At 40.2% G+C, this 20,271-nt stretch overlaps 1 protein-coding gene across 7 annotated transcripts in view; it reads right to left on the minus strand.

The window, feature by feature from the left end:
- The window catches only part of DMD (dystrophin), a 2,416,993-nt gene that overhangs the window by 851,106 nt on the left and 1,545,616 nt on the right, over positions 1-20,271 (minus strand). For all 7 annotated transcript variants that reach the window (XM_075852742.1, XM_075852740.1, XM_075852736.1 and 4 more), the window contains one exon: positions 11,335-11,436. In XM_075852742.1, coding sequence (XP_075708857.1) covers positions 11,335-11,436 — 102 coding nt within the window. The remainder of the gene's footprint in view (positions 1-11,334; positions 11,437-20,271) is intronic.

Genomic DNA, 20,271 nt, shown 5'->3' on the forward strand with positions numbered 1-20,271 from the left:
GAAACCACTGCGTGTGAACATACCCTAATTATCTTCAAGTGTCTTGGTGATACAGCATTTTGAAAAAGTGGAAAACTTTGCTTGAATCTATTTACCCATGCATATTATTTTCAAACAGTTCTGCATTGTTATTTTTTCATAGACAGTCAACTTGGATTGAAAAACAATCTATACCTAACTGTCACAGCTCATTGTCAGATGCTCAACATATTTTTTTCCAGGCCCATGAGAACAAAAAAAGGCCACAGACATTCACAGTGCCTTTTAAAAACTGACATTTATAAATCAAAAAAAATATTTTTCAATGAAACCAAAAAAAGCAAAAACGAAAGGAATTTTTATATGTCAAACAACACAGTCTTGAGATTTACTACTTTAACTTAAAATGAACACGCCAAAATCATTCAACCATAAAAACTCTGAATTGCTGTATGCCTTGCTTTCCTTTAAAAGGTTGTTTTGGGGAGGTGAAGTAGCTTGCCCAAGGTCACACGGTTATCGGATGAGCAAGAAACGGTACCAATTATGTATGCTACAAAACCAAAGAGAATTCTTTCTCCCTTGTTTTATTTTACTGAACATTATTTATTTATCTTTACTTGATAATCTTTGCCATAAATTATTTCTTTAAAACTTTCAAAAGGTAAATACCGGACATATACCTTAACTATACTTTTCAATGTCTAATAATATGAAATACAAATTTAGGTCTACTCTTAATTCTGTAAGTTAACAGTTATATGTTGCAGTACAATCTCCTGTTACTATTTCTATATCATTGGCATTTCTATCAGGGAGTTTTTGCTTAGTTCTGTGTGAAAGAAATAGAGAGGCTGCAGCAAGAGTGAAGACAGTGTTGTTAGTGCCTACAGAATTTACAGGAAACAGTACTATCTGTGTCTACAGATGTAGCCATCTTTATCTTGACTTTTAGCGCATTAAAGAGAACATTTCACCTGTCCATACATGTGCAGCATGTAATGGGCAGGGCTTCACAAACACCGTCTCACTTGAAATAATTTTTCTAACTTCCTCCGTTATTTACATATTGGTGCCGTTATATTTGGCACCCGATATGTAAATAAGCCCCTGAACTGTCAACGGGGGGTTTCTAGCTAACTAAATAGCAAGGAGGCATGATCTCTTCGCTCTGACACTGTCCAATCAGCTACGGACAGTGTCAGGGTGACTTGCGCTGTGTTCCCTCCCATGAGGACACACACAGACTGGTGGTTCTGCAGAGAGCGCTCTCTCAGTCTGTGTGTGTTCTCGCAATCTACCCTGACACAGTCCGCAGCTGATTGAACGGTGTCAGAGTGAAGAGATCATGCCCCATTGCCATTTAGTTAGATAGAAAAGCCCCATTGACAGTTCAGGGGCTTATTTACATATCGGGCACCAAATATAACGGCACCAATATGTAAATAACGGAGGAAGATAGGGAAAACAAATTCAAGTGACACAGTGTTTGTGCAGCCCTGACTATTACATGCTGCACTCAGCTAAACATGTAGGTGAAAGGCGCAGGTGAAAGGTTTTCTTTAAATGCACAGTGGAAAGATTCTTTATCTTAACTTTTTCAATGACTTTTCAATGGCTTTTGTTGTGTGATATCACGCTGCAGCAAGTTATCAGAGTCAAGATAAGGATGACTACATCCATACATCATTGGCAAAGAGAGAGGGAGATAGTATTGTCTGTGCCAACATCATTTGCAAAGAGAGAGAGTTGTAGCTGGTTCTGTCTGTGCACACATAACCTGTAAAGAGAGACAAGGAGGCATTACTATCTGTGCCTACATCATTTACAAGAAAAGGCAGGGCTAGTATTGTCTGTGCCAACATCATTTCTGAAAAAGAATGGAATGTACATACGTACGTAACTTGTAAATAGAGACATGGAAGCATTACTATCTGTGCCTAAATAATTTACAAGAAAAGGCAGGGGTAGCATTGTCTGTGCCTACATAATTTTGTCAACAAAATATTTACTATTCCATTAGCAAGAAGACCCACACATTACATTAAAACATAATCAGTTTGTGGTTACCTAGCTGTGACATGAGATGTTGCTTTACAACAGTACCCAGACATTAAAAATGCACATTCCTTCAAAGAAATATTAATACAAAAAAAGGCAGTAATAATACTTTTCTTTAACTTATACTTTACAGAAATAGAATTGTTGTTGTATATACCAATAAAAATAAGATACAGCTGACAATGACAACACAGTCTTTCATGTTTTATATCTGTAATAACTACCCATCTGCACTGGCACAATAAGCAAAAAAGCACAGGAAAAAGTGTTTTTGCCAAGAATAAGAATATAGCTCCAAGTCATGTACAAAGTGTTGTGATGGTACATTGCAAAGCTGACAAGTTATAATTATGTCTTCATTTTTATTCAAATATTATCAAAATTGCAATTATAAACAGAACAAAATTACAAGCAGAGTTGGGATATAAAGCTGCCCCTTATTGAAATGCAGAATTATCTCAAGGCAAAACAAATAATAACTAGACTTTTGTTTCAGTACAGTTGCTGTAATGTCAGGATAGGGAGACAGACAGGTGAGCCCTAATCTACCCGCCACTCAGTCCCTGCCTACTTGCACGGCCCGTCCTAGGCGACGGCGTACAACTGGGCAACGGTCCCTGTGCACGACAGACAAACAAGACAAGGGAACACAAAAGCAAAGGAATCTGGGGCAGTTGCCCACGGCAACACGGTGAGCAACAGAGTAGTGGACGAGCCGAGTCAAACCAGGAGTGTACGTGGTAACAAATGCAGAGCAGGAGAATAGTCAGTCAAGCCAGGGTCAATATGAAGCAGAGGTCAATGGTAACAGCAGGAACAGCAGAGCCAGGAAATAAGAGAATCACAGACAAAGGACAAGCAGCAAATGAAGGTATAAGTGAACCAAGGGCGGGAGCTAGAACCATCTGGCCAGGCTGCGATAGGCTCTCCCACTCCTCAACATACCAGCCTGAGTGGTAGCAGATCGAGTCACTCTAGCAGACCTAGGAACAGATGCAGGCTGATTAACCACGGGCGTCGACACAGAAGCTGTGTTAGGCAAATCCTTCACAGTCCCCCCCTTTTATGAGGGGCCACTGGACCCTTCCTAGGTGGACCTGGCTTGTTGGGGAACTGAAGATGGAACTTCCTGAGCAATAACCCGACGTGAACATCCTGGGCGGGTACCCAAGTCCTCTCCTCAGGCCCGTATCATCTCCAATGGACCTGGTACTGGAGGGAGCCTTGGACCATCCTGCTGTCCACAATCTTGGCCACCTCGAATTCTTCCCCTTCAGGGGTAAGAACAGGGACCGGAGGTTTCCTCGAGGTATCCAAGGACGGGGAGCAGCGTTTCAGGAGGGAGGCATGGAACACGTTGTATATTTGAAAAGACGGGGGTAATTCCAGCCGGAAGGAGACAGGGTTAAGGACCTCAATGACCTTGGACGGCCCTATAAACCGGGAAACAAATTTTTGGGACGGAACTTTAAGGCGCAAATTTTTTTAAGACAGCCACACCCGATCCCCGACCACAAACAAGGGGTTAACAGAACGTCTTTTATCTGCCTGAGTCTTTTGTATGCTCTGGGACGCCTCAAGGTTCTTCTGAAACTGGGCCCAGACTGTGCACAGTTCCCGATGAACGACATCTACCTCGGGATTGTTGGAACCACCAGGTGAAACGGAGGAGAACCGTGGATTAAATCCAAAATTACAGAAAAAGGGGGAGACCCCTGACGAGTTACTGACCCGATTATTGAGGGAAAATTCGGCGAGGGGAATGAAGGAGACCCAATCATCTTGGCAGTCAGAGATAAAACACCTTAAATATTGTTCTAGAGACTGATTAGTCCTCTCGGTTTGGCCATTAGTTTCAGGATGGAAGGCCGAGGAGAAGGACAGATCAATCTCCAACTTCTTACAGAAAGCCCTCCAAAACAATGAAACAACCTGTACCCCTCTGTCAGAAACAATATTGACAGGAACCCCATGGAGACGCAGGATGTGTTTGACAAACAAGGAAGCTAACGTCTTGGCATTGGGTACTTTCTTGAGGGGCACAAAGTGGCACATCTTACTGAAGCGGTCTACTACAACCCACACCACCGTCTTGCCTTTTCGATGGAGGCAGATCGGTGATAAAATCCATGGAGATATGGGTCCAAGGTCTCTGGGGAATGGGCAAAGAACATAGTGAGCCCGCTGGTCGGGACCTGGGAGTCTTGGACCTAGCACAAATTTCACAAGCGGCGACGTAGGCCTTAACGTCTTTAAGCAACCCAGGCCACCAATAGGTACTAGAAATGAGGTGCTTGGTACCCAGGATGCCTGGATGGCTAGATAGTGCAGAGTCATTATTCTCCCCGAGTACCCTTAGCCGGAATTGTAGGGGAACAAATAGCTTGTTCTCAGGAAGGTTCTCGGGAGCTGAACCTTGATCAGCCGCAATTTCGGAGACTAAGTCAGAATCAATAGAGGATATGATTATACCTGGGGGCAAAACACAAGCAGGATCCTCCTCCAAAGGAGGGCTGGCCATGAAGCTATGCGACAGTGCATCCGCTTTAATATTTTTAGGCCCAACCCTACAGGTGACCACAAAGTTGAATCTAGTAAAAAAACAACGCCCATCGAGCTTGTCTCGGGTTTAACCTCCGGGTAGATTCTAGAAAAAATAGATTCTTGTGGTCGGTAAGGACCGTTACCTGGTGCCTAGCCCCCTCCAGGAAGTGGCGAAACTCTTCAAATGCCCATTTAATGGCTAAGTGTTCACGGTTGCCAGCGTCGTAGATACTCTCAGTGGGGGAGAACTTCCTGGAGAAGTAGGCACAGGGACGGAGATGGGTGAGAGACCTAGTACCCTGGGACAAGACCGCACCCACTTCCACCTTGGAGGCATCAACCTCCACGATGAATGGCTCCATCTGGTTAGGCTGAATCAGCACTGGGGCAGAGATAAAGCACGTCTTAGGACCTCAAAAGCCTGGACCGCCTGCGGAGGCCAGTGGAGGGGATCGGCACCTTTGCGAGTAAGGTCCGTAAGAGGCTTAGCGATGACCGAAAAATTAGCAATAAATCTCCTATAATAATTAGCAAACCCCAGGAAGCACTGTAAAGCCTTCAGGGAGGCAGGTCGGACCCATTCAGCCACAGCCTGAACCTTGGCAGGGTCCATGCGGAATTCGTTAGGAATGAGGATTTGACCTAAAAATGGTATCTCCTGCACCCCAAACACACATTTTTCAGTTTTAGCAAAGAGTTTGTTTTCCCGAAGGGCCTGGAGCACCTTCCTGACATGCTCAATGTGGGAGGACCAGTACTTGGAAAACAAAAGTATATCATCAAAGTACACTACAAGAAATACCCCCATGTAGTCTCTTAAAATCTCATTTATGAAATTCTGGAAGACCGCAGGAGCATTACACAACCCAAAGGGCATGACGAGGTATTCAAAATGACCTTCAGGTGTGTTAAACGCAGTCTTCCACTCATCCCCTTTTCTGATTCGGATAAGGTTGTAAGCCCCCCAAAGATCAAGCTTAGAGAACCATTGGGCCCCCTGAACCTGATTGAAGAGATCAGGAACCAGAGGAAGGGGATATTGGTTCCTTACAGTGACCTTATTCAAGTTTCGGTAATCGATGCACGGCCTAAGACCACCACCCTTCTTCCCTATGTAGAAGAAGCCAGCACCTACTGGAGAAGTAGAGGGACGAATGTAACCCTTGGCCAGGCTTTCCTGGATATATTCTCTTATGGCTTCACGTTCGGGACAAGAGAGATTAAATATCCTACCTTTAGGGAGTTTAGCTCCTGGTACCAAATCGATTGCGCAATCGTACTCTCTATGAGGAGGTAACTCTTCGGAAGCTCTTTTAGAAAAAACATCAGCGAAATCCTGAATAAACTCAGGTAGAGTGTTCACCTCCTCAGCGAGAGAAACCAAATTAATAAAAAAACAGGACGTCATGCATTCATTACCCCATTTAGTAAGATCCCCGGTATTCCAGTTAAACGTGGGATTATGCATCTGCAACCAAGGAAGGCCTAAAACAAAATCGGACGATAATCCCTGCATCACCAACACTGAACACTGCTCCGAATGAATGGAGCCCACAATGAGTTCAAAAACAGGGGTATGCTGCGTAAAATAACCATTAGCAAGTGGGGTGGAGTCGATACCCACTACCGGGCCAGGTTCAGGCAAATCAATCAATGGCATGGCTAGAGACATAGCAAATTCCACAGACATAATATTAGCAGAAGACCCTGAATCCACGAAGGCACTGCCGGTGGCAGACCTACCGTAAAAAGAGACCTGAAAGGGAAGCAAGATCTTATTAGGTTTCATGTATACGGGAAATACCTGTGCGCCCAAGCGACCTCCCCGATGGTCACTTAGGCGCGGAAGTTTTCCGGCTGCTTATTCTTACATCTAGGACAGTCGTTCACTTGATGCTTGCCATCCCCACAGTAGAAGCAGAGACCATTCTTCCTGCGGAACTCTCTACATTGTTGGGGAGACACGGAGGCCCCGAGTTGCATTGGTTCATCTGAGTTTTCTGTGGAAGAACGAAGTAACGGAGCCTCGGGGGCCATGATAGGGGAGCCAGAGGAGAATGCACAAAAACGTCCAAGTCGTCGTTCCCTGAGACGTCAGTCAAGACGTACCGCTAAAGCCATAACCTGATCTAGAGAGTCAGAAGAGGGATAACTAACTAACAGGTCTTTCAGAGCGTTCGACAGACCCAATCTAAACTGGCACCTCAAGGTCCACCGAGACGCTACACACCACTTCCTAAAATCAGAACAGTACTCCTCAACGGGTCTCTTACCCTGACGTAAGGTCACCAGCTGACTCTCGGCAAAGGCCGTCTTGTCAGTCTCGTCATAGAAGAGTCCGAAAGCCGAAAAAAAAGGTCAATAGAAGAGAGTTCAAGGGCGTCAGGGGCCAAGGAGAAGGCCCATTCCTGTGGGCCGTCCTGGAGCCGGGATATAATTATACCCACTCGCTGGCTCTCAGAACCTGAGGAGTGGGACCTTAAACGGAAATAGAGCCTACAACTTTCCCGAAAGGAGAAAAAAGTCTTCTGGTCCACAGAGAACCGGTCAGGCAACTTGAGGTGGGGTTCAAGAGGTGGGGTGGAGGGCACTACCTGGGTAGCATCACGCTGGTTGCACCTCTGAGCCAAGTCTTGGACCTGTAGGGAGAGACCCTGCATTTGCTGAGCCAGGGCCTCAAGGGGGTCCATAGGTGTCAGGGACCAGGGTAAAAAAGGTATATGGGCCTGTGATTATGTAATGTCAGGATAGGGAGACAGACAGGTGAGCCCTAATCCACCCGCCACTCAGTCCCTGCCTACTTGCATAATCCATCCTAGGCGACGGCGTACAACTGGGCGACGGTCCCTACGCTCAATATGTGCACGACAGACAAACAAGACAAGGGAACACAAAAGCAAAGGAATCTGGGGCCGTTGCCCACGGCAACACCGTAAGCAACAGAGTAGTGGACGAGCCGAGTCAAACCAGGAGTGTACGTGGTAACAAATGCAGAGAAGGAGAATAGTCAGTCAAGCCAGGGTCAATATGAAGCAGAGGTCAATGGTAACAGCAGGAACAGCAGAGCCAGGAAACAAGAGAATCACAGGCAAAGGACAAGCAGCAAATGAAGGTATAAGTGGACCAAGGGCGGGAGCTAGAACCATCTGGCCAGGCTGCGATAGGCTCTCCCACTCCTCAGCCTACCAGCCTGAGTGGTAGCAGATCGAGTCACTCTAGCAGATCTAGGAACAGATGCAGGCTGATTAACCACGGGCGTCAACACAGAAGCTGTGTCAGGCAAATCCTTCACAGTTGCCTAGCAGCCTTTAATAGTGTACATGTATCTCAAAAATTTCTTGGATCGTTGTAGCCTACTTGATTTTAAATGCAGATGTATATTGAAGAGGACCACCTTTTTGTTCTTATGTAAGAAGTGCCACTAAATGTATTGCAAGAATAAGGTGGTCCTCTCAGACTCTGGCAGTCTGTACTGACCAAGAGTGCACTAGAAAAGATGCTGGGCAGATCAACAGCTGCTTCTTTAGTGACAAGCCACCACAGAACACTAGATCCCCTTCTTTCTGCAGATCTGGAAGGGCTACCATGGGTTAGACAATAAATTATTCAAAGGGGTATTCCGGTTTCAACAAAATTATTTTTATTTTTTTTGCATAATGAAAAGTTATACAATAGTCCAGTTTAATTCCTTCAACAATTCCTCAATGTTTTCAATATAGCTTTTTTCTGTCATTCAATAGGAACTTTCATTGTTTACTCCCAGGGGATACAAACCTGTCCTGGTTATATGATGAACACACAAACGTGCCCAGCTTATTTCAAGACACAACTATGATAAACCTGCTGTAACTGTAATCTGTCAACATCTTTGTGTCCAACCCATGACCAGGAGAGCCAATAAAGGTAGTACTACTGTTGACGCAATCATGGCCAAAATATATATTAGACTGAAGTTTTAGATGGGTAGATCAACCGATACTCTCTCAGGAAAGTTATCCAGATCCAAATCATAGGTGATATCGATATACCGGAGAGAAGTAAGAGACACTGCTTTGTATACCCATAAATACTCCTCTAAGTTTATTGTCAAAATCTTATCACAATAATATATTTCAAAAGGGGAATAGACTTTAGGCTATCCAATCAAAGACAAGAATGGCTTTTTAAATGTAAAACTATGATTCTCATGAAACTTTACACCATCTCTGCACCTGCCATAAACAGTATCCATATTCCCAGGCCAGAATGAATTCTTATCTTACTTTGTTTCACTTGCAATGAAAGGGCTTTCTTACATAGTTTACAGCTACAAGGTCATTACGCATTTCTTGTAGCAGACTTAGATAAGAGACAGGGAGACTTAAAGCAACAGATGGATCCCTAAATGGATTCTTTAGAAGGCAACATGGATGCAAGTTATACAAGATGGAGTTTACACAAAATGGAATCACTTAAACAGATTTTAATCACTTTTAAAACTACTGAATGACATCAAGCAAACATTTTGAAAACTGTGAGGATTTGATACAGAAAGTATATTGGAAAATTGTATAACTTTTCATAATACGAATAATAAAATTTATTTGCTGAAACTGGAATACCCCTTTAAATATGATTGAGTTAGCCTTTTATAATTGGTCCAAATGTGTTGGTTCTGATTGATTGATTGATTGATTAATTGATTGATTGATATTCTATCATCATTAAAGTCACCACATTATAAGTGCCCTATCTTCTAAATAATGTGATTGGCGCTGTAATGTAGATAACAGCAGTGTATTTTATTTAGAAAAACGATCAATTTTGACGGAGTTATGACCTTTTTTAGATTTATGCTAATGACTTTCTTGATGCCCAACTGGGCGTTTTTTTAGCTTTTGACCAAGCGGGCGTTGTGGAGAGAAGTGTATGTCGCGTCATACACTTCTCTCCATTCATTTGCTCAGCACATATTGATCTTGCTAGATCATGATGTGCAGTCACATACTCACACATTAACGTTACTGAAGTATCTTGAAAGTGAATAGACATCGCTTCCAGCCAGGACGCAATGTGTATTCACAATCCTGACACTTCGGTAACGTTTGTGTGGGACTTAATGACAGCAAGTGTGATCACTCTTGCTGTCATAATGTGTGAGTATGTGACTGCACATCATGATCTAGCAAGATCACTATGTGCTGAGTAAATGAATGGAGAGAAGTGTATGATACTCATTGGTCAGCGTCATACACTTCTCTGCACAATGCCCACTTGGTCAAAAAGTAAAAATACACCCAATTGGGCATTAAGAAAGTCATTAGCATAAATCTAAAATAGTTCATAACTCCATCAAAATTGATTGTTTTTCTAAATAAAAAACACTGCTGTAATCTAAATTACAGCGCCGATCACATCATGTACAAGATAGGCCACTTATAATGTGGTGACAGAGCCTCTTTAAGTCCCAGCTGATGGATAGATGATGAACAAAACAGTCATATGCAATCCTGAAATGGGGTATAAACTTAAATAATATCTAAATATAATTATTACCAAGCTTCTTTCACCTATAATAAATAGCTTATTATTGTGATATTTTCATTCTTATAAGGACCTCGTTGGTAAATATTCTCTACAGGTCTTTTAATCTAATAAGGGTATTCCAAAACAGGTTCTAATGAATTGTACACTTCTATATTAGCTCAGAGTGAGAGACATAACTGTAAGTAACAGTAAGGCTCTATTTACATTTGTGCTTTATGCTTCCTATCTAGGTTACAGAATTTTTGATGGCAAGGATAGAGCAGTCTGCAGCATTATTCTTGCTGTCTAAGATACTGATACCCAACGGAATCCTTACAGACTCACTAGAAGATACTGGGATCCATTTGACATATGATCTGGCATAGCTGTTGTAGCACCGTTGTGAATGGAAGCCATGCCACTAGTGTGGACAGAGCCTAAAAAAAAAACACCCAGTATAAATAGATATGGAGATCTATAGTGTATTTTTACATTCTTGAATACTGTGTATACTATACTTTGAGAGCATTTTGAGTATGGACTACAGTTTGTAATCATTCAAGTTCTAAAGAGAAAAGCCAAAACAGGATGTGATCCAGTAATAGGACAAGCCATAATCTTGAAGCAACTACTCTATTTTGGACATGGAAAGAAATAAATTAATTCCCTATAACTTAGTGACACCAAAATTCTTGCCTCATATAATGTTGTATGTGTCTAAGATATGACTACTCTTGATATGGACCTTGTGGATTGCTAATTCTGGTACTCCCAATCTTGCTTAATATTTACACCTATAATACTGGGATTTCTCATAAAAATAATTTTACATGTGGGCACAAAATTCCTACCTACTGTATCTGTTGCATGAATAATGACCAAGAATGTTCTGTTGTTAAAGCTTCTTTATTATTATTTTATTCATACTTGCTTTATTACTATGAGTCATATTGCATTTTCTATGTGCGATATTATAATTAATATATCAAAGTTGTATAACAGATGAGAGAACTCCCTTACTATCCATTAACTGGAAAAACAATACAGTATACACTTATGTATGATGTTTATATTTAAATAATGTTATTTTATTGGCATATCGTTTAATAAATACTTTTTGAAACTAAGATATGACTACTGCTTGAAAAGAAATCCGAAGGTAATTTATTCTTATAGATATGCTTCAAATTATGACATGTATCAAATGAGTAAAATGACACATAAATTTAATATTCTGTAATTTACCTTTAAAGCATACGGTGTGGATTTTTCTGCTTGAAGCTGATACCCCTTAGCCAATATACCTTCCACATGTGGCCTTTTAGCTGCTATGGCATCCTCTGTCTCCTAAAAAGTGGAAAGAAATATTAAAAATTGAGACTATGATTTGAAGATTAGTACATTTCTAGAAGTGATTCCAATAGAATAGTTATACTTGACTAGCAACAAATCACGCAAAATTACATTACAAAGTTTTGAATGGTAGCCCCAACTTTTCACTCGTATTTTACCTTCCAAATGCTTTTACTGTTGATATTTCTTTGCAGAGAGCTCACAGAGTTCGAGCATGGGACTGTAATAGGATGCCACCATTGCATCAAGTCAGTTAGTGAAAATTCTTCCCATCTAGATATTTCACGATCAACTGTGAGTGATATTATTGCAAAGTAGGAGTGTTTAGGAACCACAGCAACTCAGCGATGAAGTGGCAGACCACGCAAATTTACAGAGCAGAGGTTGCTGAGTGCTGAGACGCTTGGTGCATAAAAGTCGCCAACACTCTGTGGACTCAATAGCTGCAGAGTTCCAAACCCCTTCTGGCATTAACATCTGCACAAAAAGAGTGCGCTGGGAGCTCCATGGAACGAGTTTTCATGGCCGACCAGCAGCATGCAAGCCTTACACCACCAACCACAATGCCAAGCATTGGATGGAGTGGTGAAAAGCACGCCATTACTTGACTCTGGAGCAGTAGAAATGCGTTCTGTAGAGTGCCAAAATCACCCTTCTCTACCTGGCAGTCTAATCTAAGAGTCTGGCAGTCTAATGGAAGAATCTGGTTTCGGCAAATGCCAGGAGATCATTACCTCCCTGAATGCATTGTGCCAATTGTAAAGTTTGGTGGAGGAGGAATAATGCTATGGGGTTGTTTTTTAGGGGTTGGCCTAGGCCCCTTCGTTACAGTGAAGGGAAATCTTAATGCTTCAGCATACCAAGACATTTTGGATAAGTGTATGCTTCCAACTTTGTGGGAAAAGTTTGGGGAAGGCCAGAGTGCACAAAACAAGGCCCATAAAAGCATGGTTGGGTGAGGTTGGTGTTAAAGAACTTGACTGGCCCGCACAGAGCCCTGACCTCATCCCCATCGAAGACCTTTGGTATGAATTAGAATGGAGATTGAGGGCCAGTCTCTCTTGTCCAATATCAGTGTCTGATCTCACAAATGCTCTTGTGTATGAATGGGAAAAAATTCCTACACATACACTCCAAAAATTGTACAAAGCCTTCCCAGCAGATTGGAACCTTTTTTTTTAGCTGCAAAGGGAAAACAAACTTCAATGTCAATGGATTTAGAATGAGATGACATAAAAACTCCTGTAATTATACGATGCATTCGGAAAGTCTTCAGACTCTTTACACTTTTTCGCATTTTGCTATGTTGAGGCCTTGTCCTAAAATTAAAAAAATTCACGTTTTTCCCCACCATTCTGCACTCAATACCTCATAATGATAAAGTGAAAACAGAATGTTAGTAATCTTTGCTAATTTATTGAAAAGGAAAAACTAAAATATTGCATTGACGGAAGTATTTAGACCCTTTTCTCAGTACTCAGTTGAAGCACCTTTGGCAGTGATAAAAGCCTCCAGTCTTCTTGGGTATGATGCCACAATGTTTGCACACCTGGATTTGGGGATTTTCTGCCATTCTTCCCTGCAGATCCTCTCAAACTCTGTAAGGTTGGATGGGGACTATCACTGGTCAGTTATTTTCAGGTCTCTCCAGACATGTTCGAATGTTTTCACGTTAGAGCTCTTATATAGACAGGGTTGTGTCTTTCCAAATCATGTCCAATCAAATTAATTTACCACAGGTGGACTCCAATCAAGGTGTAGAAACATTTCAAAGATGATCTAGAGAAATGGGAGGCCCCCAGAGATACATTTCAAGTGTCATAGCAAAGGGCCTGAATACTTATGTTCGGTCAAAATGTGAGTTTTTAATTTTTAATAAATTTGCAAAAAATGCTAAAATTCTGTTTTCACTTTGTCATTATGGGGTATTGAGTGCAGAATGATGGGGAAACACTTTATTATTTAAAAAAACGTTTTTAGCAAAAGGCCTCAACATAACAAAATTGAAGTGAAAAAAGTGAAAGGGTCTGAAGACTTTCCGAATGAACTATAATATGTAAGTATCCCAATACTTTCATCTATATTGTATATATATATAAATATACAGCAAATTAACTTTAGAAGGTCACATAATTAGTTGAATAAGGTCCCAATATATGCAATCATAGTGTCACATGATCTGTCACATGATGTCACATCTACACCTGAGGCCCCTGAGTCTGCAACACCGATAAGCAAGCAACATGCAGACCAAGGAGCTCTCCAAACAGGCAAGACAAAGTTGTTGAGAAAAACAGATCAAGATTGGGTTAGAAAAAAATATCCCAATCTTTGAACATCCCACGGAGAACAAATAAGGCTACAAATTACAAATTTGAGACGAGAAGGACGTCCACCAAAACTCACAGACTGTGCAAGGAGTCAATTAATCAGAGATTCAACAAAGACATAAACGATAACACTAAAGGAGGTCCAATATGCACAGCGGAAATGGAAGTATCTGTCCATAGAATCACTAGAAGTCATACACTTCACAGAATGGTGCTATATGGAAGAGTGGCTAGAAAAAAAGCCATTCCTTAAAGAAAAACATAAGAGTTTTGAGTTTGCCAAACAGCAGACTCCCTAAACATATGGAAGAAGGTTCTCTGGTTATAGGAGACTAAAACTAAACGTTTTGACCATCATTGGAAACTATATTTGGCGCACACCCAACCCATCCCATCACCGTGAGAACACCATTCCCACAGTAAAGCTTTATATCCAAGTAGAGGGAAAGAAAGAATGGCACTCACTCAATCACATTTTCTTTTAGTCTTTATTTCTTAGTGGAAAAAGTAGGTAAAAACAGTGAGTACTACAAAGGCAACAATTGTTTTGTGTCAATGCGCTTTCTCAATCCTACAAATCATTCCCACAGTGAAGCATGGTGGTGGCAGCATCATTCTGTGTGGATGCTTTTCATCTACAGAGACTGGAAAATTGGTCAGGATTGAAGGGAAAATATGTGGCAGTAAATACAGGGCAATTCTTTAGGAATACCTGGTTCAGTCTGCCAGAGCTTTGAGATTAGGACAGAGCTTCACCTTCCAGCAGAACAATGACACTACATATACTGCTAAAACTACACTGGAGTGGTTTAAGAGTAGACAATTAAATCTCTTGGAATGGCGAGTCAAATGCCAGACTTAAATACAAGTGAGAATCTGTGTCGTGACTTGAAGACTGCTGTACACCAACGCAACTCATCTAACTTGAAGGAGTTGGAGCAGTCATGCCTAGAAGAATGGGCAAAAATTATAGTGTCTAGATTTGCTAAGCTAAAAGAGACATATCCCAAGAGACTTGTATCTGTAATTGAAGGAAAAGGTGGCTCCACAAAGTATTGACTTTCAGGGGGTGAATACTTATGCACATTAAAGATTACTTTTTTTTGTCTTAAAGAGGCTCTGTCACCACATTATAAGTGCCCTATCTTCTACATAATCTGATCGGCGCTGTAATGTAGATTACAGCAGTGTTTTTTTATTTAGAAAAATTATCAATTTTGACAGAGTTATGACCTATTTTAGATTTATGCTAATTACTTTCTTCTGGGAGTGTTTTTACTTTTTGACCAAGTGGGCGCTGTGGAGAGAAATTATAATTTTTCGAAATAAAAAACAATGCTGTAATCCACATTACAGCGCCGATCACGTTATGTAGAAGATAGGGCACTTATAATGTGGTGACAGAGGCTCTTTAATTAATGTTTGCGTCATAGTAAAAAATATATTTTGAACTTTCAAAGTGGTAGGCATGTTTTGTAAATCAAATAGTACAAACCCCCCAAACGTCCCTTTAAATTCAAGGTTGTAAGGCAAAAAAAAAAAAAAAAAGTCAAAACACCCAGGGAATGAATGGGGGTATACTTTTGTCTATTTTATGCTCTTCAAAACTGGCAACCCTCACATAACCTTAGAGATAACAGATATTGAAGATGTCGATGCTAGACCAAATCAAGTCATAGAAGATGTATCACCAGCAATTTTGTACATCTTCATTTGTCACAGAGAAACATTTTAAGTACTTGAAACATTAATAAACTTTAATAATAGATTCGTAAAAAGGCTATTTGCCAGTGGGAAGTAGAAATCATGACAGAGTTGCCTGTCAAGCAGCAATTTTTCCAAAGGTCTTCAGAAAATGTGACAGTGCATTAGTACTTATACACATTAGCATGAAACTTGTACTCTACATCTGTTTAACTGATGTTAATGTTTCTTTAGAACTTTTACTTTCATACATGTTTTGAAATTATTTCAACATAATTTGTATTTATACCTTAGAGACAGAAAAAAATAACTATTTTTTGTATGCCAAAGCTCCAGCTGACTATTGCTAAATTACTAAACAGAAATTTAGTTTTATTTTTTTTGTTTTTTTTTAAATGCCCTTCTTTGTTAAAAATTATTTTCATGTAGAGGTTGAGGGTACACTATATACAGTGCTGTGAAAAACGATTTGCCCCTCAATTGATTTGTTCTTTTTTTGAAAATTTGTCACATTTAAATGTTTCAGATTATATGACTAATTTTAATATAAGATAAAGACAGCACGAGTAAACACAAAATGCAGCTTTTATATGATAATTCTGTTTATTAAGAATAAAGATTTATTCGCAACTTATCAAATAAATAAAGAGGTTAAAGCAGCACCAATTGTCTCCAACGTAGGTAAGATTGAATGATACGTCAGACCGTCCCAGTGGATTAGTTCAAATCCACAATCACATAATCCAAGGGAAAAAAAAAAGATATATTGTTATTTAATCCTTTATGGAAAATGCTCTATGCAATACCAACTGCCAACATTTCAGATTATATAAAAGCCTTTCTCAAGCAATATGGAGTAAACCTGTTTAACATATAAATAGGCCATATGGGTGTGTACAAATAGCAGTAAAACCGATTAATAGTATCTGCATAATAAATACAATACTGCACACATGTGTATAACAAGAAGTGACAGCATTATTCACCAATAAGCAGTGATCTCTCTAGCGTAGAGTGGCATGGCTGAAGATTTTGCCACTCCATGTTGTCTCGGCATCCTCTTACTTCATCTGAGCATGTCTAATCTACCAAGTACAACCGAGTCCCGACCACGTCCTTAGTATCTGGTTTTGCAGTTACAATTTAGCATTTGTTATGACAACCATTCAGATAGATTATTTTCTTGCAACATTCCAAACGTATATCACCCATTGCTTGTGTACTTTGAATCATTGTCCTGTTGCATAACCCAACTGCGCTTGAACTTTAGGTTACGAACTGACGGGCAGACATTCTCCTTCAGGATTTTCAGATCGAGCACATTCATGGTTTCATCAATTATGGCAAGTTGTCCAGTTCCATCACACTACCATGTTTGACTATTGGTATGATTTTCTTTTTTAAACTTGCATTTTTATTGAATTTTTAAATTAGGAGTAGGAAGACATCAGAATGTGGATACATCACAATTAAGTGCAAACACGCTAAAACATAAGCCTGAAAATTGGTAACATAAAAACCGTAGAAATGTTTTTATGGTGAAAAGTGGTGTTAGCTTTATACGAAATGTAATAAAACCCATGTCTTCAAAAAATTCCCCCCTTTGACTCATCAGTCCACAGAATATTATGCCAGCAGTGTTTTGCGCCTTGCAACTCTTCCATGGATTCAATTTTTGCCCAATGTCTTTCTTATTGAGGAATCCTGTGCATTGACCTTAACTGAGACAAGTGAGGCCTGAAGTTCATAGATGCTTGCCTGGGTTCTTTTGTGGCCTCCTGGAGGAGTCGTCGATGCACTCTTCTTGAAATTTTGGTAGGCTGGCCACTCCTGGGAAGATTCACCTCTGTTCCATGTCTTCTTCATTTTTGGATAATGGATCGCACTGTGGTTGACTGGATTCACAAAGCTTTAGCAATAGCTTTGCAACCCTTTCCAGACTGGTTTATTTCCATGACTTTGTTTTGCCTCTGTATTTTAATCTCTTTAGAACGTAGGCATCATGTGCTATTTTTTTTAGACCTCCTAACCTGATTCACATTGCTAGACAACTTCTATTTGAATTATGTGCAGTAATTATGCATGGTTGTGGCTAGTAAAATTTAACCCAATTGTCAATTTAATTTGGTTAACTGGTTAATTTAGTAGCTAAGGGGGCAATTACTTTTCACATAGGGCCAGGTAGGGCTGAGCAGCATTTTGCCTTCAATAAATAAAATCATCATTTAAAAACAGCATTTTTTGTTTATTTGTATTATCTTTGACTAATATTAAAAGTAGTTTGATGATCTGAAACATTCCAGAATGACAAATATGCAAAAATGAAAGAAATACCTTTTTACAGCACTGTAGTTGGCTTATTTCTGTATTGAGTCTATAATTTTCAAGACCTGTCTTTTCTGATATGTTTGATTGTGAAGCTGCATGTTCATTTCTCTTGTGGGTGTTCCCTGTAAGGCACGCTGTCTCTCTTCCCCTTTCTTCTTTCAATTCTATAGTCTGTGTGCCTCTTTTTAACCGCTTCACCTTTCCCTTTCAGTCTGACATGGCTGTGCTAAAAGTATTATTAGGTTTATATAATATGCTGTGTATATTCCTGACCTGAACTAACCACAGATACCTCTACAGTTCTCACGAGCAGGCTGGCAAAAAGCAGGGGACAGACGGAGAGGAGAAAATCCTCAGACTGCTCACAGTGTTGGTTTGTAACCTGTAACCATGGAACAGAAGTTGCGCCAAACTTTTACATAATGGTCTGCATAAGACCTGTAAATGCCAATTAATAGGATATTTTTAATTAAAACTATTTACAAAGTTGCTTTCTTTATTTTATTTTTTTAATTGGCCCTAGTGTGTGTGTGTGTGTCTGACAAGGAATTTGGGATCTGAACCCAATATGATATGTAGGTTTTGCAGTTGCATTCTTTATGCTCGTATTCTACTAAGGTGGTATTAGATATTATGGTATACTTTTCTGGTGTAATATACAGTGTTTCCTGTTTGTAATTATTGGTAATTTTTATTTAATTGCAGTGTGGCCTGTGTAAGGCTTCGTTCACACCTGCGTCAGGCCTCCATTCTGACGTTCCATCAGAGCTTTCCATCGGAATGGAGCCCTAACTGACACAAACTGAAACCAAAGGTTTCCGTTTCCATCACCATTGATTTCAATGGTGACGGATCCGGTGCCAATGGTTTGAGTTTGTCTTCGTTGTGCAAGGGTTCCGTCGTTTTGATGGGATGAATACCGTAATCGACTACGCTATTGATTCTGTCAAAACGATGGTACGTTTGCACAATGGTGGCAAGCGGAATCTATTAGCACCAGATCCGTCACCATTGAAATCAATGGTGATGGAAACGGAAACCTTTGATTTCAGTTTGTGTTAGTCAGGGCTCCGTTCCAACGGAAAGCTCAGACGAGACGTCGGAACGGAGCCCTGACACAGATGTCAACATAGTCTTAAATGGGTATTCCAAACACAGACATTCCCATTTCACACATAGATGCGGATCTCAAAGCTGAAATCCACACCTATCAAACATTTATGGCATAGTGAGTTGGGAATACCCCTTTAATTTTTCTATTGCAAGATCAATAACAACAAATCTTGTCTAATACTGAACATTGCTATATTATATCTATAAGGCAAATATTGAATTGTCTATGTCAACAGAACATTGAAGTATTTGATATTTTATTTATTTATTTTTAAAAATCACTTCCAAGAAATAAAGGGAAAACATAAATAGTTAAACCTTGGACTTCTCTGTCAGTCACCTACCTAGAAAATTAAGACTGATAGATGGAAAACAAAACATTGTGCATGCAGTTACTTTTTCCCATTTCCATCATGCTGGGGAATTTTCTTTTATTTATCAACAATTAGGTTTACCAGACCCTATCCACACACCTAATTCCCAGCCTAAGTGCAAACTGTCAGTTCTATAATGAAGTGATTGACAAGAGAAGAAAACCTATACAACCCTACGATAAAAGCATTTAACTGAGCATTTTCTTCTGTCTTTCGTCACAACAAATTCTCATATGATTTAGTATTCATGGCAGCCTGGGCCATTTCAATATGTATTGAAAAGCTTAAATATGTTGACTGTATTGAATAAATTGAAATGTTTTCCCTGTCAGTATCAAAGTTAAAAATAAAATGATAAATATGTTTGTTTTGTGGCAGTTTTGTTTCAAACTTTTTTAATGAAATAATTGCAACTCTTTAGTAGCCATTAAAGGAGTTGTCCGGGCACAAGGCAGTTTTTCATACTGATGACCTATCCACAGTATTGGTCATCAGTATATAGTCGGTGGGGGTCTGACACCCGGACCCCGCACCGATCAGCTGTTCTGACTGACTCCGGGCACTAGATGTTATGCGGTGGCCGATGTCCGAAGCAGATCACTCCATACACTGTATCACTTGAAAAGAAGTAGGGCTGCAGTACTGCAGCATGGCCGCTATACTGTGACCAAAGCCATCTGATTCCAGAACGGACATCCGGTGAACGGAGGCAGTCGTAACAGTAGGGTCTGGTTGTCGGGCCCCCACCAATCATATACTAATGATCTATTCTGTGGATAGGTCATAAGCATGAAAAACCTACCCATGCCTGAACGCCCCCTATAAGATATGTTTTAAGAAGCAGTCCAGACCTCTAATATTAAACAGAATTCTGAGGAAATTTTATTAAAAAAGTATTGTTTGTCTTAGCACTTCCACTTTCATTCACAGGCACATATTTTCTCTTTCTTCTTATATGAGTCTCTATAGATGCTATTACC

This window comes from Rhinoderma darwinii, chromosome 2 (genome assembly GCF_050947455.1).
Source record: "Rhinoderma darwinii isolate aRhiDar2 chromosome 2, aRhiDar2.hap1, whole genome shotgun sequence".
Classification (NCBI taxonomy): Eukaryota; Metazoa; Chordata; class Amphibia; order Anura; family Rhinodermatidae; genus Rhinoderma; species Rhinoderma darwinii.